Here is a 24,325-nt window from a genome sequence, read left to right on the forward strand (position 1 = left end):
ATACCAGCTGAGCTATTCTGTGACGTGATGAGCAGATTACGTCACGAGAAGCAGAATAAATGGAATTATTCTGACCCAGCAAAAGACTGGTTTGCCTCATTTACATTGATCCAAGTTCAAGAATCAAAGAGACGACATTTACTGCTACAGTACAAAGTACAGTACAGTAACACAGTACAGTACACAGTACAGTATACATATACTTTTACAGAGGCCCACTTTTGTGACGTGAGATCTGTTGCTCCACCCCCTTTCCTCATTTTGGCTGTCTGTTTTTTTTGTTTTGTTAGTTTATTTTTGTTTTTATTATTATAACCTGACTGTTTTTTTTGTTTCTATTATAACCTGTCTGTTTTTTTTGTTTTGTTAGTTTATTTTTTTTACATTTTATCACCTGTCTGTTTGTTTGTTTTGTTGGTTTATTTTTTTTATTATTATAACCTGTCTGTTTTTTTTGTTTTGTTAGTTTATTTATTTTTTATTATTATAACCTGTCTGTTATTTTGTTTTGTTGGTTTATTTTTTATTATAACCTGTCTGTTTTGTTTTGTTAGGTTATAATAATAATAAATAAATAAACTGTCTGTTTTTTTTGTTTTGTTAGTTTATTTATTTATTATTATTATAACCTGTCTGTTTTTTTTGTTTTGTTAGTTTATTTTTATTTATTTATTATAACCTGTCTGTTATTTTGTTTTGTTAGTTTATTTATTTATTATTATTATAACCTGTCTGTTATTTTGTTTTGTTGGTTTATTTTTTTTAATTATTATAACCTGTCTGATTTTTTTGTTTTGTTAGTTTTTTTTTATTATTATTATAACCTGTCTGTTATTTTGTTTTGTTGGTTTATTTTTTTTAATTATTATAACCTGTCTGTTTTTTTTGTTTTGTTAGTTTATTTATTTATTATTATTATAACCTGTCTGTTATTTTGTTTTGTTAGTTTATTTATTTATTATTATTATAACCTGTCTGTTATTTTGTTTTGTTGGTTTTTTTTTTTTTTTTATTATAACCTGTCTGTTTGTTTTGTTTTGTTAGGTTATTTATTTATTATTATTATAACCTGTCTGCTGGACGCAAAGATCCTGCTTCCTGCACTCGTCCTCTGAAAGGTGACGTGCCAGTCGGATGACGTGGCTCCACGTTGAGAGGCGCGGACTCGCGTTTCTTTATTCACCATTTTATTCATCGATTGCTGCAGTGAATGGAGGATACGAACCACGTGATGCAAAGCAGCCAATCCAATGAGCGTACGTAGGGCGTACGCCATATGCGTAAGAAGCGTCGCAAAAAACTGCCTCTGTCATACAACCAGGAAGGAGGTGGGCTAGCCTTACGAAGCTAATCTTTCTGGCTACTTTCTCCGGCAATAATGGGCTCTTCTCGGGGGAAAGTGGCAGCGGCTGCTCTTCTTGCTATATTCGGCTCGTTATTACTCGTACGGGCAGATGAACATGAACACACGGTAAGGCCACCTTCTTCAGACACCGAATACAAAGGAGAGAAACCTTGAAAATAGTAATGGACGTGTGTGCTTCCTTTAACTTGCTAACTGTAGCTACGATGGCTAGCTGCACACAACACTATACTGCAGTATACTGTAGGTAGCGCGCTCGGGCTGGCTTTGATCGTGTGGTATCTATCGATACTGGGTGATCTATTAAACAGGCTCGGACAGATACACAGTTTATCGCTTTTCGGCCTCCGTGCTGATGGCTAACGTTTGCCTGCTAGCTTGTTAGCACAGTGTCTTCACTGGCTCTCCGCGAGCATCAGCGGAAACTGCGCCCAAGTTAAGTTGAATGTTGATGGGTCGATGTTAACCAAAGTAAATAAATAAAACCTGTTTTTAATATCACGTACGTTCGAAGCGCTGTAATAAGTTACGCACTATTAACAGCGTTACGTCGCAGTGGCTGATTTGCTGCTACGAGCCCTGCCAACGTTGAATTATGCCGACATACCCGTTTGACACCATTTTTAGCTTCGGGACACACTATTCTCACCCTTTATTACATGATGTTCCTACTCTAGTACTGTTCCTACTCTAGTACTGTTACTACTCTAGTACTGTTACTACTCTAGTACTGTTACTACTCTAGTACTGTTACTACTCTAGTACTGTTACTACTCTAGTACTGTTACTACTCTAGTACTGTTACTACTCTAGTACTGTTCCTACTCTAGTACTGTTACTACTCTAGTACTGTTACTACTCTAGTACTGTTACTACTCTAGTACTGTTACTACTCTAGTACTGTTACTACTCTATTAATGTCACTACTCTAGTACTGTTACTACTCTATTAATGTCACTACTCTAGTACTGTTACTACTCTAGTACTGTTACTTCTCTAGTACTGTTACTACTCTAGTACTGTTACTTCTCTAGTACTGTTACTACTCTAGTACTGTTACTACTCTAGTGATGTTCCTACTCTAGTACTGTTCCTACTCTAGTACTGTTCCTACTCTAGTACTGTTCCTACTCTAGTACTGTTCCTACTCTAGTACTGTTCCTACTCTAGTACTGTTCCTACTCTAGTACTGTTCCTACTCTAGTACTGTTCCTACTCTAGTACTGTTCCTACTCTAGTACTGTTCCTACTCTAGTACTGTTCCTACTCTAGTACTGTTCCTACTCTAGTACTGTTCCTACTCTAGTACTGTTCCTACTCTAGTACTGTTACTGCTCTAGTGATGTTACTGCTCTAGTACTGTTACTGCTCTAGTGATGTTCCTACTCTAGTACTGTTACTACTCTAGTACTGTTACTACTCTAGTACTGTTACTGCTCTAGTGATGTTCCTACTCTAGTGATGTTCCTACTCTAGTACTGTTCCTACTCTAGTACTGTTCCTACTCTAGTGATGTTACTACTCTAGTGATGTTACTACTCTAGTGATGTTACTACTCTAGTGATGTTACTACTCTAGTACTGTTACTACTCTAGTGATGTTACTACTCTAGTGATGTTACTACTCTAGTGATGTTACTACTCTAGTGATGTTACTACTCTAGTACTGTTACTACTCTAGTAATGTTACTACTCTAGTACTGTTACTACTCTAGTAATGTTACTACTCTAGTGATGTTACCACTCTAGTAATGTTACCACTCTAGTAATGTTACTACTCTAGTGATGTTACTACTCTAGTGATGTTACTACTCTAGTGATGTTACTACTCTAGTGATGTTACCACTCTATTAATGTTACCACTCTATTAATGTTACTACTCTAGTACTGTTACTACTCTAGTGATGTTACTACTCTAGTGATGTTACTACTCTAGTGATGTTACTACTCTAGTGATGTTACTACTCTAGTAATGTTACCACTCTAGTAATGTTACCACTCTAGTAATGTTACCATTCTGTTAATGTTACTACTCTAGTGATGTTACTACTCTAGTGATGTTACTACTCTAGTAATGTTACCACTCTAGTAATGTTACCACTCTAGTAATGTTACCATTCTGTTAATGTTACTACTCTAGTACTGTTACTACTCTATTGCCTTCCTCATGTATTCTCTGGGTTCTCCGGCTGAAGTTGACTTCACTGCATGCAAACATAGCTTGTGCTACATTAGCGCAACAAAAGGTGTTAGGTTTTCCAGTGAGTGAATGTGGATATAGTTGCACTGTTTAATCAGTTCGAGCCCCCCCCCTTGGTTGTTGGGTTTACTATTACTCAGCTTGTATTTGTTATTCGTGCCTACCTTTTGTTTTTGTAGATAAACAAATAGCTGGGCATTCATGGATCCCTTTTTTGTTTCTTTGTCTGCAGTATACAGATAAGGAGGAGGTAGTTTTATGGATGAACACGGTGGGGCCGTACCACAACCGACAGGAGACGTACAAGTACTTCTCTTTGCCCTTCTGCGCGGGCTCCAAGAAGACCATCGGTCATTACCACGAGACGCTGGGAGAGGCCCTGCAGGGAGTGGAGCTCGAATTCAGCGGCCTCGACATCAAGTTCACAGGTATTCAGTTGGGCCGAGGAGAAACCCAGAATCTGATGTTTGTGTGTCTAACTGGAACAAATGTTCTTGTATTTTGTCCCCCCCCCCGTAGATGAAGTCATGCAGACAACGTACTGTGAAATTGATCTGGACAAAGCCAAACGGGATGCCTTTGTCTATGCCATAAAGAATCACTACTGGTACCAGATGTATATCGATGACCTTCCCATCTGGGGTAGGTGATGCTCGGTGGAATAATCCACAGCAGATTGATCCTTATTGTCATTATATGCAGGTCCAATGAAATTGAGCATCACTTCTCTAAGATAGAAGAATAGAAACTGGTGAAAAATGTGCAAAAATGTAAAGAAAAAGTGCGTACATTTCTAGATTTGGTGTGTCAACAATCGATTAAGTAAAGGTGCGGCGTGAGGTAGCGGTGCCTGTTCCGAGCTGCCCACTCGTGTGGATTGTTTCCGTGCGCTGGACCAATTCTCTGTTTATAAGGTGAGACTTGTTTATTGTGCCTCCACATCTATAAACATCTCGAAGGCGACAGTGGAGGTGGTACCAGTGTCCAATCGTACGCATCCTGAAGCTGAGGTGGAACGGCAGGACTTTGTCTACTCCAGGAATAACTAGAAAACGACAATCAGAGATTGCAGACCCTCGCCTCCAAAAGACTATTGGATCTTGTGAGACAGTAAACAGGGCTTCTGGATCAGAGGGGCCAAACCTGCTCTAGCTTGCTGCTCCGGAACGTACTACACAACACCTTCTGGACTCTTTTTCCCATCATGCCATTCGTGTCCCTCCCTCTTAAAGTGGCAGTTTACAGCACAGGCACAATTCCAGATGTAAAAATAATTCTAGAATCTGGATCCAGATCCGGATCAACGCCATTCTCGGGGAGGACCGAGCCACGGACAGAACCTTGCTTGTGTAAAAAATTCAAGTCGAGTGGGTTACTAGTTTTTGAATTATGCGCTCGGACAGACAAACGAACCCAATTGCAATACCGTCGCCTCCCCTTCAGCGAGGGTAATTATGATGGTGCCACTGGTCTCTGCACTGGTGAATTATGATGGTGCCACTGGTCCCTGCACCGGTGAAGTATGATGGTGCCACTGGTCTCTGCACCGGTGAATTATGATGGTGCCACTGGTCTCTGCACTGGTGAATTATGATGGTGCCACTGGTCTCTGCACCGGTGAATTATGATGGTGCCACTGGTCTCTGCACTGGTGAATTATGATGGTGCCACTGGTCTCTGCACTGGTGAATTATGATGGTGCCACTGGTCTCTGCACTGGTGAATTATGATGGTGCCACTGGTCTCTGCACCGGTGAATTATGATGGTGCCACTGGTCTCTGCACCGGTGAATTATGATGGTGCCACTGGTCTCTGCACTGGTGAATTATGATGGTGCCACTGGTCCCTGCACTGGTGAATTATGATGGTGCCACTGGTCTCTGCACCGGTGAATTATGATGGTGCCACTGGTCTCTGCACCGGTGAATTATGATGGTGCCACTGGTCTCTGCACTGGTGAATTATGATGGTGCCACTGGTCTCTGCACCGGTGAATTATGATGGTGCCACTGGTCTCTGCACCGGTGAATTATGATGGTGCCACTGGTCCCTGCACCAGTGAATTATGATGGTGCCACTGGTCTCTGCACCGGTGAATTATGATGGTGCCACTGGTCTCTGCACTGGTGAATTATGATGGTGCCACTGGTCTCTGCACCGGTGAATTATGATGGTGCCACTGGTCTCTGCACCGGTGAATTATGATGGTGCCACTGGTCCCTGCACCGGTGAATTATGATGGTGCCACTGGTCTCTGCACCGGTGAATTATGATGGTGCCACTGGTCTCTGCACTGGTGAATTATGATGGTGCCACTGGTCTCTGCACTGGTGAATTATGATGGTGCCACTGGTCCCTGCACCGGTGAATTATGATGGTGCCACTGGTCTCTGCACTGGTGAATTATGATGGTGCCACTGGTCCCTGCATCGGTGAATTATGATGGTGCCACTGGTCTCTGCACTGGTGAATTATGATGGTGCCACTGGTCTCTGCACCGGTGAATTATGATGGTGCACTGGTGAATTATGATGGTGCCACTGGTCTCTGCACCGGTGAATTATGATGGTGCCACTGGTCTCTGCACCGGTGAATTATGATGGTGCCACTGGTCTCTGCACTGGTGAATTATGATGGTGCCACTGGTCCCTGCACTGGTGAATTATGATGGTGCCACTGGTCTCTGCACCGGTGAATTATGATGGTGCCACTGGTCTCTGCACCGGTGAATTATGATGGTGCCACTGGTCCCTGCACTGGTGAATTATGATGGTGCCACTGGTCTCTGCACTGGTGAATTATGATGGTGCCACTGGTCTCTGCACTGGTGAATTATGATGGTGCCACTGGTCTCTGCACCGGTGAATTATGATGGTGCCACTGGTCTCTGCACCGGTGAATTATGATGGTGCCACTGGTCCCTGCACTGGTGAATTATGATGGTGCCACTGGTCCCTGCACCGGTGAATTATGATGGTGCCACTGGTCCCTGCACCGGTGAATTATGATGGTGCCACTGGTCTCTGCACCGGTGAATTATGATGGTGCCACTGGTCCCTGCACCGGTGAATTATGATGGTGCCACTGGTCTCTGCACCGGTGAATTATGATGGTGCCACTGGTCCCTGCACTGGTGAATTATGATGGTGCCACTGGTCTCTGCACCGGTGAATTATGATGGTGCCACTGGTCTCTGCACCGGTGAATTATGATGGTGCCACTGGTCTCTGCACCGGTGAATTATGATGGTGCCACTGGTCCCTGCACTGGTGAATTATGATGGTGCCACTGGTCCCTGCACTGGTGAATTATGATGGTGCCACTGGTCTCTGCACCGGTGAATTGTTCCCATGAACTGCAGTGCTTGATCGGTGCAGCAGGAATGTGGCCCAAACTCGAAGACTTGTGAGGCCGGGTTCAGCAGCGCCTCAGATGAAGGTTCTCGATCTCGATGCTGCGGCGCGTTCTGCTTCTGCCGGTGTGACCTGCTTTTAGCCTGTCACGGGTTTGTAGGGTGTTTTTCTGGATCCTCGCTAAGTCACGCCAGGTGTTAGTCATAAGTGGGAGCACTGATCCACTCCCGGCCGAACCCGAGGCGTGTTCGCCCATTCAATGGGCTGAATGGAACAATGCCGTGCACAGACTCTGCTGAAGGGTGCAGCGCTTCGGTTGATTTGCAGGTAAAGCATCTTGTTTGGCTTCTTCTATTCTCATTACGCGAGCTTGACACCCAAAAGTCTATCTTGAATATAGCGACTTATTACTCCCCCTGGAGAAAGACTGCTGATGCGCCACTTCTGTTTTGTTCTGCGTAAGAAGCGGCGATCCACTTGGTCTCAGACCGTCAGCGGGGGGGGGGGGGGGGGGGTAGCGATCAGTCGCATGCGGTACTCGGCGGTAGTTCCACGCTGGCACCGCGGTAGCTGATGGTGTGTTTAACGGGCGGGGCGTTGACATTTACTCAACTGCCATGTTGGATGTCACATATTCACGGCTCAATAGCAGTAAATACGGACCCTGGCCCCGTGACTAGAGAATAAAATGTGTCTCTGGGGACCGTCCATTCACAGAAAGTGTGGATCAAACAGAGATGGAGTGAGTTTGTGAACACAAAATGGTTACTGGTACACATTTATGTATAATTACGCAAAAAAGGGTGAAATCTGGAGAGGCTCCAGAACGTTTTCCACATCGCCATGTATTTGTACTATGTACTTACAGCTACATAGTTTTATTGCTTTACGTATGACAGTCAGGCAGGTCTGACAGATATTACTTCGTCCTGAAAGAGGTCCGAATTACAAAAAGTGCTGTTTTTGAGAACAGCAGATGATGATGATGATGATGATGATGATGCTCTGGCGAATCGTGACTTCAGCTGTTTCGTCTTTCTAACGATTAACGCTGCCCCTCCTGCGCATTTAGCCACTTCAAGAGCCGGGTCCAGATCCCACAGTTCAACGCGTGCCGTCTTCTTTTCAAGGCATTGTTGGCGAGGCGGATGAGAACGGAGAGGACCATTACCTGTGGACGTACAAAAAGCTGGAGATCGGCTTCAACGGCAACCGGATCGTCGACGTCAACCTGACCAGCGAAGGCAAAGTCAGGCTCGTACCCAACACCAGAATCGCCATGTCCTACTCCGTGAGTGCTCGTTCTCCACACCTCCTACCTGTTCCTCTCTCTTTTGTGTCTTTGTCGTGCGTATTGGAATGTGATATTTCCTCTCACAGGTGAAGTGGAAGAAATCGGACGTGAAATTTGAAGTCCGATTTGACAAGTACCTGGACCCGTCGTTCTTCCAGCACAGGGTGAGTAGGATATTATGGGTTGAGTCTCATCTTGCTGTGAGGCAAGTCTGTCCAAAGGTTGGACAGAATCCAGTGAAATGAGTGGATGAGAGGAAACGGAGCAGAAGCTTCTCTTTGACTAAATGTTCTACTGAAACGCTTTTCTAAGTGAACACACGAGGAAAAGTGCTTTAATTCCCTGATGGATATTTAATCGAAGCATAGAGTGTTTCATTAAGATCCCAGCGTGCACCTGAACGACCTTCACGCCGCGCTCATCGCCGTCGTCAAACGGCGGGACGCGTTCTTGTCCGAGCTCCGTTTGTGCACCTTGTTTTGCGACATTGGGGCGAGCAGCTCTGCAGGACTGCTGCTTGGAGATCTCCCATCCATCCGTTCTCTGGATCCCAGCTTTCTACGGGGCGAGAGGCAGGGTACACCCCGGACACGTCGCCAGCGCATGGCGGGGGCCGCACAAAGACCGACAACCACTCGCGCACACACACTCCGGACAATTTGGAGTCATCAATTCACCGAAGCAACCCGGAGAAAACCCAGACGGACACGGGGAGAACACGCAAAGTCCACACAGATGGGAGTCGAACCGCGCTAACCACTACGCCACTGTGCCGCCCTTGCATGTTCTGTCGGGGTCGTCGTGCTGCTGGATTGGAGCTCTGTTTTGTAGGGTTCCTCAGTGGGATGGGCTGCATCCGTACCGCAGCGCTTCCATTTAAGTACGACCTGCAGTACATGTAAGACGTGCAAGGCGGCGCTCTTCTTGTTCAACTGCAACATGAAATGAAAGCACAGTGAAAGTAAAACGCTCAAACTCGCACACTCAGTCCGGCAGCAATTTTCCTGTCCACTTTGGGCTCTTGTTCTTGTTCCAAGATGAGGAAATATCGCAAGTAATGCATTTAAATGGCAGCGTACTGAATAGCTAACGTTGCTATAGAGACTTTAAATATTCTATTAGATTTTATTTAATGAAATGATATTTGAATAGTCATTGAATGGAAGCTGTTGGAGGTTGTTTGCGGCCTCAGATCCGTTATTTAAGTAGTACTCGCCCCTACCGGTATGGAGCGTCTTAAACTCACTTTGAACTCTTCTCGTAGATACACTGGTTCTCCATCTTCAACTCCTTCATGATGGTCATCTTCTTGGTGGGTCTGGTGTCCATGATTCTAATGAGAACTCTCCGAAAGGATTACGCCAGATACAGCAAAGAGGAGGAAATGGATGACATGGTATGTTTTTATTCCCACTTTATTCTGGACACTAGAAGAGCACTCGGAGAGCGCAGACCTCCGCCAGGCAGCTCGTAATTAGATCTTTAGATCTCCACCGTCCACATGGTGATCTGGATCATCATCAAAAGGGTCTAAATTGGTCTTGGTACATCTATTTACACCAACCAGGAAAAGTTAAAGTGAATCAGAGTTTGTGTTTTTTTTAAATCCGTTAGGATTGAAAGTTTTTTCCAGACCTCATTCTGGATCAGATCCAGAAGACGTTTTGTGTGACGGAGCGTATCGGGCCCTTTTATGAATTAAATGCATATTTTACAATAGTTTTTTTAAAGCCTCCATTACAAGTAAATAGGAACATCCAGATTTTCTTTTTGTTTTTTTTTAATCCAGATTGCTCTCAAACTTTTATGTGTTCTAATTTGGACCAAGACCCGATTTTCGGACCCCCCCCCCCCCCCAGATTTGTCCAGCAGTTTTTCCGTAATCCTCTTAAAAACAGAGAAACGGCATCAAAGATATAACCTCGTTGGCGGAGGTAATAATACAGGACTGCGTTTCAAGGTTTTGGGCTTGGCTGGTATAATCTTGGTTCTTTTCGTGACCGGTAGATTTGGGTCTTAGAATAAATGCTCCGCGTGCAGAAGTCTTCGTATCCGCCTGCTAACCCGTCTCTTTGACTCGCCGAAGCTTCGTGTCAGTTTGCCCTCTGCCGCTGCGTGTCCTCAGGACAGAGACCTGGGGGACGAGTACGGCTGGAAGCAGGTGCACGGCGACGTGTTCAGGCCCTCCAGCCACCCGCTGATATTCTCCTCGCTCATTGGTTCCGGCTGCCAGATCTTCTCGGTCTCCCTCATCGTCATCATTGTTGCAATGGTTGAGGATCTGTACACGGAGTGAGTAACTGACAGAAGTATTTGCGTAATGCATTACTGTAATTGGGTTAGGTTTGCAGCGGCATGAGGCCTTCACAGTACTGCTAGTATTTCACTGCTGTAGTAGCACCAGTGACCCATAAATGAAGGGCAACATGCATGTTTTTTGTTTTCCTTCGCTCTCGTTGCATGATAATCTTTTATTTGGGGGGGGTGGACATGTGGCAAAGGGTAGCAAGCCGGAATCGAACCCACAGCCACTGAGGACTGCAGCCTGTGCACATGGAGCGCCCCTCCTTTTTTTGGACTCCCCTATAATTTTTTGGTGCCAGGTTTATGAATGAGCTGCACCTGTGCTTTTATCTTCAAAGGGTTGTTGTGTTGCAGGAAGTCCTTTGATTTTCCTCCACTCATGCCGTGTGTTTGTCTGCCCCCCCCAGGAGAGGATCAATGCTGAGCACAGCTATTTTTGTGTATGCTGCCACGTCCCCCGTCAATGGCTACTTTGGTGGGAGCTTGTATGCAAAGCAAGGAGGTAAAAATAAACGTCCTTTCTTTCTCGCTCACAAACCGATCTTTCCTCTTTAATGCCGGCGGACATTGTTTTATATTTTGCCCTTTGGTTTGTCGACGTGATTCAGGAAGAAGATGGATTAAGCAAATGTTTATTGGGGCCTTTCTGATTCCGGCCATGGTGTGTGGCACCGCCTTCTTCATCAACTTCATCGCTATCTATTACCATGCCTCCAGGGCCATCCCATTCGGCACCATGGTTGGTTTGACTCACTAAAACACCCCCATGAAAAACGAAGTGAAGGCGTTGTTGAGCTATCGGTTTGCGTTTTCTTTTGGAAAACTCTCTCCTTTAAAGCCTTTGAGAGTATAAAGTAACACGGAACAACTTTTTTTGAACTAAATCCAGAAAACTGTCCCCAAAATACCGGTACACATTTTATTTCCAAGTAATACAATGTTTTTCCAATGAAATATTTTCTTCATGACACAAAAATGATGATATTCTCTATCTCAATAGCAGAAAACAAATGTCTCTTGTCATTTTATTCTGGGGGGGGGGGCTGCTGCGCTTTGGCTGAGCTTTGTGTTTCTAGGTGTCCCTAGAGTTGAGAGAACGTGGGACTCAAGAGGTCTGAGTCGAAAATGTTTTCTGAGACGTCAGGAAACTGGACTAAACTTCCCTGGACAATCGAGCCGAGTCCTGGAGGACCTGACTGGAGCAGGCTGGAGCATTGACCGTCTGTTTGCTGCAGGTTGCCGTCTGCTGCATCTGCTTCTTCGTCATTCTGCCTCTGAACCTCGTGGGAACCATTCTGGGACGGAACCTGTCTGGCCAGCCGAACTTTCCCTGCAGAGTGAACGCCGTACCGCGGCCGATTCCCGAGAAGAAATGGTAGGTGTAGTCGCATCGAGGCGACGCCTCTGACTTAATATTTACGCCTCGCCCCGAGCTACGTTCGCTCGGTTTGCCCGCTCGTAACGGTTCTCCGGTCTCAGGTTCATGGAGCCTGCGGTCATCGTCTGCCTCGGAGGAATCCTCCCCTTCGGCTCCATCTTCATTGAAATGTAAGTCTGTGGTGGAGACGGGGATCTTTCTGGTTGGGTTTTTGTTGTTTCTGTAGAAGCTGACATGTTTTATCCCCCCCCCCCTCCCCTCTCACTTCAGGTATTTCATCTTCACGTCTTTTTGGGCCTACAAAATCTATTATGTGTACGGCTTCATGATGTTGGTCCTGGTCATCCTGTGCATCGTGACTGTGTGCGTCACCATCGTGTGCACGTACTTCCTGCTGAACGCCGAAGACTACAGGTGGTGAGTACTTGGAAGTATTCTGCAGCCGTCGGTTCCGCCTCGGGCCTTCTGTGATTGCGTTCTCTGTTCCAGGCAATGGACCAGCTTCCTCTCTGCTGCATCCACTGCCGTCTATGTTTACATGTACTCGTTTTACTACTACTTCTTCAAAACAAAGTAAGTCGTTTTGTGCTAAGCATGCAACACGTCAGATAGACTCCTGGCGTGACTTCATGCCGCTGCGTTTCAGGATGTACGGCCTCTTCCAGACGTCCTTCTACTTCGGCTACATGGCCGTATTCAGCACCGCGCTGGGAATCATGTGTGGTGAGTCCTGCGTGCGTGCGTGTGTGTGCGTGCGTGTGTGTGTGTGTGCGTGTGTGTGCGCGTCGGGGTTCTTCGCTGCTAACGTTTGTTTGTTCTAGGTGCCGTTGGATACATGGGAACAAGTGCCTTCGTAAGGAAGATCTACACAAATGTTAAAATTGACTAAGACGTGACGCAGCTACGCGCCGACGTTAAGAGGATTTCGCCGATGTTTCTTCCGGACGACGGCGGGCACAAGTCATTCTTTCTTACTTTCCTTCATGCAAAACGAGATTGGGAGAATCTCACTTAGTACAGCGCCGCGTTCCCATTACCTGAATCAGTTTCACAGCCGCAGCTCAAAGAGAAACACGAGTTTTCCTGTTTTTATCGATAGCTTTCAAGTCTATGTCGGGGGTGGGGGGGGCACATGTTTAAAGGTTTCCATCCCAGTTGCGACCAGAGAACATAAGATGCTCATTGGAGGAACAGTGTAGCTCTCTTCAGTGAAGAGGCCCGGGTGTATCGAGAGCCTTGGTTCTGCTGCGTCGGGGTCGTGCCTGGATTCGGACTCCAGTTCTACTTTGTTCAGTTAAAGTCCCCTGAATCTCGTTAATACTGAGTACACAAGTGTTTTCTGATTGGCAGCCACTGCTGTGAGGTTCTGCAGAAAGTCGTCCCTTCAGAATCGTGCCCTCCATCACGGAGATTCTCTGGCTTTGCCGTTGTAGCAGCGAATCCATCCAGTTGCCGGACCCGAGTCCTGCTCGCCGTTTTACTGTACCGACCGGAAAAACCGACCCGCAGCCAGAACCGATTTTAAAAATGGACGTTGAAAGGATTTCATTTCCCTGTTTCGTTTGGGCTTTTCTTAATGTCTGGGTTTAAATGAAGTCTTCTTGTAAAGATAATATATGGATGGGAGTGTATATAACCTCAGTGTACCTTTAAATGTAGATCCCAAATGTATTTTTGTTGTACAGATTTACAACAGGGTTGATTTAGGTTTTTTTTCTTTTTTTTTTTTATGAATCAATGAGTTCTGTGTCCTTTGTTTTGTGCTCTGGGTGGGGCCGGGGGCATCGTTACATCTGGCCTGAAATTGCATGAAGTTTTAACCCCCCCCCTCATCTCTCTCACCAGCTCAAAATGTGACGGTACATTTTGAGGTACCTGCTGATGGACAGCTCTTGATTTCGTGAAGCTCTGAACCTTCCTTCGGTTCTAAACTTGAACATCTTTTCTGAATGTCAGAAGCAACGAGGCGCTCGCTTCGTTTCCACACTGTACAAAGTCAAGGTAACGTACACTTCAATTAGATGTTCCATCAGTGCTGCAGGGTGTTACCAAATACTTTGTCTGCCCATTTTATGTAAATATAGTATGTGCTCTGCTTGTATGAGAAGTGGCGACCCCCCCCATTACCCGTTCTCCCACCCTAAAGTTGATTTTTGCATCTCATGTTGTGTACCAGTGTCTGATCACACAATTTTGAACCTGCGTATTAACTGACTGTAAAAAGAGAAAATAAACAGGTTTATGTACACAGGTTGTCAAGAGTTGTAATTTATTCAGGGCTAGAAAATATCTTTATATTTTAGCTGCATCTGAGAAACACAATCTACGTACACCATAAGGTCTACATCATATTCCGTGGATTCCATCCCTCTCAGGCTGGGCTGCAAACTGCCATTAGTTGACTTTTTCAAAGTACTCTTTGGATCCCTCTGGGTTGGGTTTGATCTGGAAAAGCAAACGGTTACACAAAGTTACATATCCTGAATGTAAAACGCTCTCCCACACAAATGCATCGGTTTATGACCCACCCTTCTGTGGAGAAGAGGAACAAACTGCACCCCCCCCCCCACCCCTGATCTTTTCATGTTTAACGGTAGAGAGAGCGCTCCTGATCTCAGATCATCAAATGTATGAAGACACTTGTCCGACATCCTGGCTGCATGGACACCTTTCAATCGGATGAAAAGCCTGATTTGAATTTAAAAAATGCTTCATGTGCACCGCCAATTCGGATTAGTCTGACTCAATCGCGTTCCTTCCGATCGAGAGGGATGGTTTATACCGATTGATGATCCGATCAGGGCGCATGAAAACACTTATTCCGATGTTTAAGCCGTCGTTACTGCGCATGTTTGTGACGTCAGCTAAACACGCTGCTGCTATTCCCGGAAGCTAGCTGAAGCAGAGCGAGCGAAAGACAGAACTGGTCAGTATCTGAGGCAAACGCATTGCTGGAGATATTAAAGGAACTTAAAATGGTTGAAACAAAGAAAAATGCACGAAATAACGCTGACATTTCAAGCAGAAAAGGGCGGAGCCATGTTTTGTTTACAACGGAAGTCACAACGGTTTCTTCTTTTTCCGGTATATTTGGTAAAAATTGTGCATGTCAAAATAATTTATTCTGATCGAAGGTGTGATGCATGAACACGCAGGTCCTAATCGGATCAATATTTTTAGGGTCCGATCATAATTTTAATCCAAACTGATTGGATTAAAGACATTTTGTAAACGCAGCCAGTGTCTGTGGATTGAGTGGGTCAACGGTTTAAGTTTACTTAAACCGGGACTCATGAAAGGGACTCATGGAGTCCAGACCAGGACCAGGACCAGGACCAGGAACGCTCGCGTTCCGGTGCTGAACGGACTGAGGAGGACGGCGTTGGGAAGCAGCTACCGATCCGATCAAACTCACCGTTGGGGAGTCCGGGGTCCAGCTGGCCGGACACACCTCACCGTGGGTCTCCACAAACTGGAACGCCTTCACCAGACGAAGGGTCTCTTCCACACTCCGCCCCACTGGCAGGTCGTTCACGCTCAAGTGCTTCACCACCCCGGCGGGGTCGACGATAAAAAGACCTCTGGAGGAAGAAGAATGTACGTGTTAGAGTACAAGTACAGTCACACAGTAGCATGTATTACAGTACAAGTACAGTCACACAGTAGCATGTATTACAGTACAAGTACAGTCAAACAGTAGCATGCATTACAGTACAAGTACAGTCACACAGTAGCATGTATTACAGTACAAGTACAGTCAAACAGTAGCATGTATTACAGTACAAGTACAGTCAAACAGTAGCATGTATTACAGTACAAGTACAGTCAAACAGTAGCATGCATTACAGTACAAGTACAGTCACACAGTAGCATGTATTACAGTACAAGTACAGTCAAACAGTAGCATGTATTACAGTACAAGTACAGTCAAACAGTAGCATGCATTACAGTACAAGTACAGTCACACAGTAGCATGTATTACAGTACAAGTACAGTCACACAGTAGCATGCATTACAGTACAAGTACAGTCACACAGTAGCATGTATTACAGTACAAGTACAGTCACACAGTAGCATGTATTACAGTACAAGTACAGTCACACATCCTGTCTAAGGAGCATTTCTAAAAAGCCCTTGCGGTCTTGTTTCCATTGAAAGTCCTTCGTACATAAATCATCGTCATTTAGCAATACCAATAAAATAAAAATAAATTACTCCAGATGCTTCTGCATCTGGAGAATAAAGGGAGGGGGGGTTTGATCTGGAGAGAGTCGTGATGACTATCTCCGTTTCTGTCCCCCTAAAAGGTGTATTTTTAGGGCCGTTTTGAAGGAGGCCAAAGAGGTGCATGTTTTGAGGGCAGGAGTCAAACCGTTCCACCCTTAGGGGGCAGTATTATAAAAAGATGATTTACCCATGTTAGTCTTAGAGGACAATAATGAGAATCAGCCAGAAGCTAAAGAGAGAAAACACAGCACCATAAAAACCATGCAGCAACGGGCAATAATTACAAAGCAACATTCACCAAGTGGGGGAAACGCAGCAGCAACTCAGGGATGAACCGGACATCCCAGTGAGATGAATATTTAAAAAAAGGACAATCGTTAATGGCAGCCGTGAATAAACGGGAAGCACGTCATGAACCCACCTGAGCGCGATGCCCGGACCCTCGAGCAGCACGCCGTAGTCTCTGGACATCTGCTTGTTGAGATCCGACAGCAGAGGGATGTTGATTCTGCCCAAACCTCCAGTCTGACCCAACGACAGGAAACACACGACGCCCGTCACGCAGCCATCGTCGTATCGATCGTTAATGTCCCCGATGCAGATCGAGCTGCGATCAATACTTCTGCTGCTTCTCATAATCCCTGCCTGGGATTACTAGACTTCCACCACGGTCACTGGAGACAGATTACAAAAGCACCCCCCCCCCATGCCCTAAATGAGGGTTCAACCTCACGCCAGCTACGGGACGGTCGGAGACAGAACCTTGCGTGGAGTGTTGATCCACGCCAGGTGGCTGAAGTGCGAGTCCACGGACACGCCCACGACCTCGCAGTTAACGTCGTGGAACTCGTTGGCCTTGTCGCTGAACGAGATGATCTCCGTCGGACACACGAAGGTGCTGAGAACAAAGAGGCGGAGTCAGTGACAGTGAAACAGAGTGGAAATCGCACGCTTGCGATTTCCTGCTGTGTTGCATCACGCCATTAACGCCATGGCGATATGGACTCTTGAGCCACGGCGTCACGTCGACGATATTGCGGGGCGCGTTCATTTAGGCAGGATCAAGGTAACAATCGTCCTGATGTCAGTCACGCCATCCTTCGTGCGGTGACGACACTCACAAGTCCAGCGGGTAGAAGAGGAGAACGAGGTATTTGCCCTTGAAATCGGCGAGACTCATCTCCGTGAACTCGCCGTTACGGACCGCCGTGGCCTTGAAGTCCGGAGCGGGCCGAGTGACGGCGGCGCCCAATCTGGAGGAGCCTGTTGGCAGCAAAGTGGAGCGTGATTTATTAACGTGAGGACGTGGGACTCCTGCATCATGCGCACGCCGTCCGCTGAACGCTTCACCTCCTACTGCTGGATGCTACATCCTGAGCAGTCAGCACAGCTAAACGGAGAACAGGAATGGCTGTAGCCATCATACAGGAAGAGCCTGCATGCTTTGAGACGGTGGATCTGTGCATACCTGTAGAGAAGCAGGCTCTCTGGGGGGCGGGGCTAGAGAAGCAGGCTCTCTGGGGGGCGGGGCTGGAGAGGCTTCTTGTTCCATGTTGCCAGGCGACTGTGGCTTTCAGCCCTCTGGCTAGCGCCTAAAGAGAAATCATGCAAACACAAATACTGCACTGCAACAACAAGGCGCTTTGATCCGTAGCTCGTCAGCGCCACATTCGTGACGTTTTAACTCAGTAGAACAATGTGGCGTCAGAGATTAGAGGTTAAAGGCACGGAAACGGAAAGTTGATTTATTCATTTTCTTTCTTTGTAAAATTCAAAAAAAGAGGTACCACAAGTTATCTTACTAACAGACAAACAGAACCTCTCTGGTGGAGGAAAAACACATTATTATTATTATTATCATTATTATCATCATCATTATTATTATCATTATTATTATTATTATCATTATTATCATCATCATTATTATTATCATTATTATATCATTATTATTATTATCATTATTATTATCATCATCATCATTATCATTATCATCATTATCGTTATTATTATCATTATCATCATTATCATTATCATCATTATTATTATCATTATTATATCATTATTATTATTATCATTATTATTATCATCATTATCATTATCATCATTATTATCATTATCATAATTATTATTATCATAATTATTATCATTATCATCATCATCATTATTATTACTATTATTATTATTATCATCATCATTATTACCATTATTATTATTATTATTATCATTATTATTATTCCATCTCGGCCTGACTGAGAACACAGACACGTTACTTGTGTATATTGTACGCCAAATGTTCCCTACGTCACAGGCCACGCGCCGCGGCGTCCTAACCAGTGCCTATTCCACCGGTGCCTATTCCACCGGTGACTATTCCACCGGTGACTATTCCACCGGTGACTATTCCACCGGTGACTATTCCACCGGTGACTATTCCACCGGTGACTATTCCACCGGTGACTATTCCACCGGTGACTATTCCACCGGTGACTATTCCACCGGTGACTATTCCACCAGTGACTATTCCACCGGTGACTATTCCACCGGTACCGCTGTCGACGTCCGTCTCCCGACCAGTAACACAAAACTGTGACGTAACAGTTTGTCAAATAACGTCAGGTTGCGGCTGCACTTACGGAGGTCCTGACAATTCGTCCTGTGATGGCTGCCATCTTGAATTACGTCAGACGGAAGCGCGGTTGGGTCGGTTATTACGTCATCTACGCATAAATCCAACGCAAAACTGGAAAAACAAATGACCTTAATAATTACGTGAAGTTTCATTCACGCAACGGATAGAAGCCGCCTAATTCTAGAAATGCGTCATGTATTTTTATTTTTTATGACATTGCGATGTCCCAGAATGCAACATAAACCCGCCCACAGCTGAGCACGTGATTAAAGGCGGAAGTAGCTTCTCTCTGGGCTTTGACCGGGTTTATTTTCATAACTAAATGGACGCGAATCTCTCGCACTGGAAGCTACACGGACAGGTACGTGCACGGACAGGTACGCGCACGGACAGGTACGCGCACGGCTGTGCTGTGACGTGTGGAAGGAACGTCTGTCGCTCTTCTGATTCCTCTGAAGGTTATCGATTCTCTTTCAGTCTTTCCTGAGTCGTCTGCGAATATGGATCGATCTCATTGATCCATTGCTGCTGTCGCCTTCTGACGTGAGTGATGACACGAGATTTATTGATCATTGATCAGCTGTTCTGAACGGTATCTGATAGCTGATTATTGATACTGTTAAACCTTTCCGGTTCTGGTCTCCGAACCTTGGTTGGGAGACACCGGGGAGACGTCTTCTCCAGGGCCGGGGGGCAGCTCGTCCTCCGGGGTTAACCTCCCGACTTCTTCACGCTGGGGGAGAGGGCTGAATTGCAGCAATACAGGACGCCAGACGTGCTGAATTGCTGAAGCTACTTTATTCTCTTTTTGCACTCAAAACAAGCCTCCCTTTTCCTCTATCGATATCCCCGTCTCTCTCCTCGTTCTGTCTCTCGCTTCCTCTCGCACGCCCCCTCTCTCTCTCTCTCTCTTCCACTCACTTTCCTTTCGCCCCGGCTGCGCGCGCACACACACACACGCATCCACATCTCACAACAATACCCTCCTCAGGATGAAGTCTTTTAACGGTATCTGATCGTTGATTATTGATACCCTCCTCAGGATGAAGTCTTTTAACGGTATCTGATAGCTGATTATTGATACCCTCCTCAGGATGAAGTCTTTTAACGGTATCTGATTGTTGATTATTGATACCCTCCTCAGGATGAATTCTTTTAACGGTATCTGATAGCTGATTATTGATACCCTCCTCAGGATGAAGTCTTTTAACGGTATCTGATTGTTGATTATTGATACCCTCCTCAGGATGAATTCTTTTAACGGTATCTGATTGTTGATTATTGATACCCTCCTCAGGATGAAGTCTTTTAACGGTATCTGATCGTTGATTATTGATACCCTCCTCAGGATGAAGTCTTTTAACGGTATCTGATTGTTGATTATTGATACCCTCCTCAGGATGAATTCTTTTAACGGTATCTGATAGCTGATTATTGATACCCTCCTCAGGATGAATTCTTTTAACGGTATCTGATAGCTGATTATTGATACCCTCCTCGGGATGAATTCTTTTAACGGTATCTGATCGTTGATTATTGATACCCTCCTCAGGATGAAGTCTTGTAACGGTATCTGATTGTTGATTATTGATACCCTCCTCAGGATGAAGTCTTTTAACGGTATCTGATCGTTGATTATTGATACCCTCCTCAGGATGAAGTCTTTTAACGGTATCTGATTGTTGATTATTGATACCCTCCTCAGGATGAAATCCAGGAGGCCCACGCTCGCCTTGGAAGCGGAGAGAAGTTAAATGAAAAGGTTGGATTGTGTTTATCAGACGTTTAAATGGACGTCACACATTTATTTGACTGTCCTGCTTCTCCCTCCAGGATGGGCGCGTGCCGGCGCTCTCACTCGTAAGTCTCGCTGCGAATCAAATAGTTCACTTATATTTTTAACCATAAATCCCACCCCTTTTTTCGGGGGGGGTTATATCTGAATGAAGCCAGTTAATGCGAAGGTCTAACCTTCCTGCTCTCTGTCTGCAGTCGTCGGTCCACGCTGACACTGGGGCGACTCTTCCACTAGTTTTTCGCCCTCCAGGTAAATTATTTGAAGTATTAATACTGCACCAGTGAACATAAACCTTTGCTTTGAAGTGAGAATGAGAAACTGATGAATCCCCGTTTGTGTCGTTTCCTCTGCAGCCTTCCTGCTGCTGTCGGCGCCGCTGGTACACGCATCGTCCAGCAAGCATTCTGCTCACACCATTTCTGATGGTGGATGTGCAAATTGTTGAAATCTTTATTCTTTCCTTCCTTGCAGGTGATTTGCAGCTCTTCGCCTCACAGTAATGTCAGAGCCGCTCTGTTTTGGCAGGTATTGAAGCTTCTAGGCGTCGCGTTTCCTCAGATCTGTTGGGGCGTGGCTTCAGCGCAGTAACGATCCTTCCTTTCAGCTGTTATTCCAGAGCTACGTTGCTGGGTTCAACCTTGCAAATAGAAACTCTTCCTCGGAGCAGGTAGTGTACGACGAGACACGAATGTCGCCCAACGGTTCGCCCCCCATTGATCCTGATCCAGCTGCAGAGATTTCAGCTGCTCTCTCTTCACTTTGTTCCTTCGTCTCTCGAGGGAGGGAAGAAGTTGTCGTCGAAGCAGCTGCTGCTGACTGCTGGAACTGTTTCCTATGTGACGTGTGCTGGGGTGTGTATATGTATCTGTATATGTAATATATATATAGCGTGTTTATATCACGACAACCTGCCAATGCCGTTCTTTTTCTTGCTAATGCTTGTTGCTATGGGGGAAAAAATACGGCCAATGGGACAATGTTAGATTTGAGTGGTGATCTGGTTCTTGTTTACCTCCCTAAACCACTGCAGGACGGGGGGTAGTTAGACTAGTCATGATGTCTGTGCAGGTTCTCAGTCGTCCAGGTCACGGCAAATCAGAAAAGAAGAGTCAACTGGACGTGTTAAAGTTTGATCAAAGACGTTTCCCACGTGACGGTGCTCTGAAAGTTTGTTTCACGAAGAAATCGCAGTGTGAAAGCAGACCTTTCAACTAATTATGAATGCAAGAATTTGCTCCGAAAGGAACCGAGTCATCTTGGTGCAGTGTGAAAGCACCCTTTCACTCTTGTTGGAGCAGAAAACAAAGAAGGGACTGAAACCACCAAGGCAATCAGACTCCCCCAGAGCATTAGCATTTCCTTTATGAATGCTAATGCTCCCCGGCAGTCATAAAACCTGAACTAAAGAGTTAGCATTCACCTTATGGATGGCTAATGACTCCAGGGGACTCTGATTGCCTTGGTGGTTTCGGTCCCTTCTTTGTTGTCTGCTCCAGCAGGAGTATAAGTACCTAAACTCTCTACCAGTCTCTCAGAACTGAAGAAGCCTCTTGGGTGAGACGTGAAACGTCTTCAATCTAACTTGAGCACGTCCAGTTGACTCTTCTTTTTTTGCTCATCGTTGCAAGTTATGATCTTTGCATCTTCGCAGATGATGCCTATAACGCTTGAAATAAATGGCATCCCATTAATATCGACTGCACAGTAACATTTGATCTGATCCAACCCCAGGCCTGGTGATCCATCATGGGTCCATTTATAGGGCTCATGCCACAGATGCCCGGCTAGATCAGATTGTAACTGAACCAACGACTTCGGTTTTCGAAGGGTAAAATCTACATATCTTCAAAAGTTAATGCAACTTATTTTAAACTCGTACGTGTGTGTGTGATCCAAATTGTAGAGATATGAGTTCATGTATCTGAATATTTATCCTCGTGTTAATGTGCAGTCAATGGGAAATAGTGTACACGTCATTTGAGCATCAGCTTTTCGGGGACGGAGGAATCAGTCAGAGTAAAAACGAATCTTCCGTGTCGTCTAGCAGAAGGGTGCCGAATGTGAGATGTTTGTTTTTTTAAATGACTGCGCTTGACTCTCGTCTGCTGTGGGAGGTGCAGACGTGACTCACCGGGTTCATGATAATCCTGGGCCGACTGAATTTCTCGTTTGTCTTCTATTTCAGGCCCTTCCTCAAATCTTCATGAACCGGCTTCGTATCACAAGTCCACCAATCCAGACTTTCTTTAAGTCAGTCCTGCCAATTCCACTCTCTGGTAAATTCTTATTTTCATCTAAAATATTGTAAATCAGAACCCCCCCCCCCCCCCCATTTATTATTAAACAAATTTGATACAAGGTCGACACCAATCTGTGCAAAGCTTGTTTCTGTGTGTGCAGCCAGCGTTACCCGGAAGGTCTATTAATATGGAGGACCAAAACTGCCACAATTAAATATAAATGGAAAAAAAAGCGGGGGAAATAAATATATATACATAAATTCAAACCAGTTATATAAAATATATATATATAAAACAAGATTCTTTTTTAAACATGAGGAAATAAATATGAAAATAAATGTATACATATAATTAAATAATAATCAATAAATAAGAACTCTCTGCTCTTATTTTTTTCATGCTGCGCACGAAAAATGCCGCAAAAATTGAATAACATTTGAATAAAAAAATATCCCTGCATTTTTCGTCTACAGCATGAAAAATATAAGACCAGAGAGCTTTTACTTATTTATATTTAATTATATGTATTTTCGGATTTATTTCCACCTATATATTACATTTTTGACTTGTTTTGTATTTATTCATTTATATTAACTGTTTTTTATTTAGGTATATTTATTTTTAATTGCGGCCGTTTCGGTCCTCCGTATATTTAAACTGCCCTCTTCCTCCACTCTCCAGCGGCTCTGGCCTTTTTCAGCGTTTACGCGGTCAGGAGCGAGGAGTCGGAAACGGGAATCCGAGTGTTCGATGCCGATGGGAATCCAGTCGGCTTCTCTAAAGCAGCAGGAGGAAAGGTTAATAAAGTACAACTGGGGGACAGTAGTCTTTTCATAAGGCTTCAGCGCTGATTCCGTGTCTCTCCTCAGGCTGTCAGAGAGACTGCTTTTTCGAGAGCGGTACTGTTTGGAGCGACTGCTGCGGTTCCAAACCTGCTGGCGTTGCTGCTACGGAGGTAAGGCACCGTTCAGCGGACTTCCTGTGGACGCCGCCGGTCTCAACCACACCCCCCTTTCCCCCTTTATAGACGGCTTCTCCAGAGGAGCCCGATCACGGGCAGTCTTCTGATGAACACAAATAGGTTTTTTGTTCTGGGCCTGATGATCCCGTTCTCCTTCAGTCTCTGTCCACAACTGGGAGCGGTAAGGCTCCGCAGCCTCTCGTGCGGTGGCGTGCTCATGAAGACGAGCTCGGCTGAAGTCGCCCGTGTGTTGCAGATAAAGAAGGAAAAGGTGGAGGAGGAGCTGCGGACGGAAGCAGGCGACGGGCAGCTCTACTATCACAGAGGGCTCTGATCCTCGACCAGGAAGAGCCTCAGTAATGAAGATGCACGATGCACGAAACCTCTGCCGCAGGTCAGATGTTTTAAACATGCTAAAAGGAGCTCCATTTTTAGCTCCTTTGTTTTGGAGTGTTTGCTGTATTAATAGAAAACAGTTTATTTAATCAGTTTATGAAACTACATTATTTCACTGACTGTACAAGAAAAACAAGATCATTTTCAGTTTCTCTGAATGGAATAAAGAACCTGAACATGCA

The 24,325-nt window shown here is 45.2% G+C and overlaps 3 protein-coding genes across 3 annotated transcripts; 2 read left to right on the forward strand and 1 right to left on the reverse strand.

The window, feature by feature from the left end:
- The first annotated feature begins 1,378 nt into the window (after window positions 1–1,378).
- Window positions 1,379–14,138, forward strand: tm9sf3 (transmembrane 9 superfamily member 3). Its single transcript, XM_068741731.1, has 15 exons — window positions 1,379–1,471; window positions 3,795–3,990; window positions 4,082–4,204; window positions 8,047–8,207; window positions 8,297–8,374; window positions 9,475–9,606; window positions 10,336–10,502; window positions 10,922–11,016; window positions 11,123–11,253; window positions 11,750–11,889; window positions 11,994–12,062; window positions 12,163–12,309; window positions 12,382–12,465; window positions 12,539–12,615; window positions 12,714–14,138. Exons 1-15 carry the CDS (start codon window positions 1,379–1,381, stop codon window positions 12,779–12,781), a joined length of 1,761 nt encoding a protein of 586 aa, XP_068597832.1. The 3' UTR covers window positions 12,782–14,138.
- Window positions 14,139–14,144: 6 nt separating this feature from the next.
- prdx3 (peroxiredoxin 3) lies at window positions 14,145–18,848 on the reverse strand. Its single transcript, XM_068741732.1, has 7 exons — window positions 18,753–18,848; window positions 17,588–17,711; window positions 17,241–17,382; window positions 16,882–17,017; window positions 16,541–16,644; window positions 15,308–15,473; window positions 14,145–14,337 (listed from the first exon to the last, which is right to left on the reverse strand). The coding sequence occupies exons 1-7, from the start codon at window positions 18,786–18,788 to the stop codon at window positions 14,287–14,289; spliced, it is 759 nt and encodes a 252-aa protein (XP_068597833.1). The 5' UTR covers window positions 18,789–18,848; the 3' UTR covers window positions 14,145–14,286.
- Window positions 18,849–19,046: 198 nt separating this feature from the next.
- sfxn4 (sideroflexin 4) lies at window positions 19,047–24,318 on the forward strand. The gene is made up of 14 exons (XM_068741403.1): window positions 19,047–19,109; window positions 19,226–19,291; window positions 20,454–20,510; window positions 20,582–20,608; window positions 20,741–20,795; window positions 20,900–20,925; window positions 21,018–21,071; window positions 21,151–21,213; window positions 21,326–21,397; window positions 22,732–22,822; window positions 23,468–23,583; window positions 23,656–23,741; window positions 23,814–23,928; window positions 24,004–24,318. The coding sequence occupies exons 1-14, from the start codon at window positions 19,071–19,073 to the stop codon at window positions 24,079–24,081; spliced, it is 945 nt and encodes a 314-aa protein (XP_068597504.1). The 5' UTR covers window positions 19,047–19,070; the 3' UTR covers window positions 24,082–24,318.
- The last annotated feature ends 7 nt before the right edge of the window (window positions 24,319–24,325 follow it).

Source organism: Brachionichthys hirsutus, chromosome 7, assembly GCF_040956055.1.
Source record: "Brachionichthys hirsutus isolate HB-005 chromosome 7, CSIRO-AGI_Bhir_v1, whole genome shotgun sequence".
Classification (NCBI taxonomy): Eukaryota; Metazoa; Chordata; class Actinopteri; order Lophiiformes; family Brachionichthyidae; genus Brachionichthys; species Brachionichthys hirsutus.

Coding starts and splice junctions, on each gene's coding strand:
- sfxn4 (XM_068741403.1), top strand. CDS start 19,071: ATGGACGCGAATCTCTCGCACTGGAAGCTACACGGACAG. Junction 22,823..23,467: donor CCTGCCAATTCCACTCTCTG/GTAAATTCTTAT, acceptor TCCACTCTCCAG/CGGCTCTGGCCTTTTTCAGC. Junction 23,584..23,655: donor CTAAAGCAGCAGGAGGAAAG/GTTAATAAAGTA, acceptor GTCTCTCCTCAG/GCTGTCAGAGAGACTGCTTT.
- prdx3 (XM_068741732.1), bottom strand. CDS start 18,788: ATGGCAGCCATCACAGGACGAATTGTCAGGACCTCC. Junction 17,383..17,587: donor GAGAGCCTGCTTCTCTACAG/GTATGCACAGAT, acceptor TGCTGCCAACAG/GCTCCTCCAGATTGGGCGCC. Junction 16,645..16,881: donor GGATCAACACTCCACGCAAG/GTTCTGTCTCCG, acceptor TCGTTGGGTCAG/ACTGGAGGTTTGGGCAGAAT.
- tm9sf3 (XM_068741731.1), top strand. CDS start 1,379: ATGGGCTCTTCTCGGGGGAAAGTGGCAGCGGCTGCTCTTCTTGCTATA. Junction 12,063..12,162: donor GGCTCCATCTTCATTGAAAT/GTAAGTCTGTGG, acceptor CTCTCACTTCAG/GTATTTCATCTTCACGTCTT. Junction 12,616..12,713: donor CGCGCTGGGAATCATGTGTG/GTGAGTCCTGCG, acceptor TGTTTGTTCTAG/GTGCCGTTGGATACATGGGA.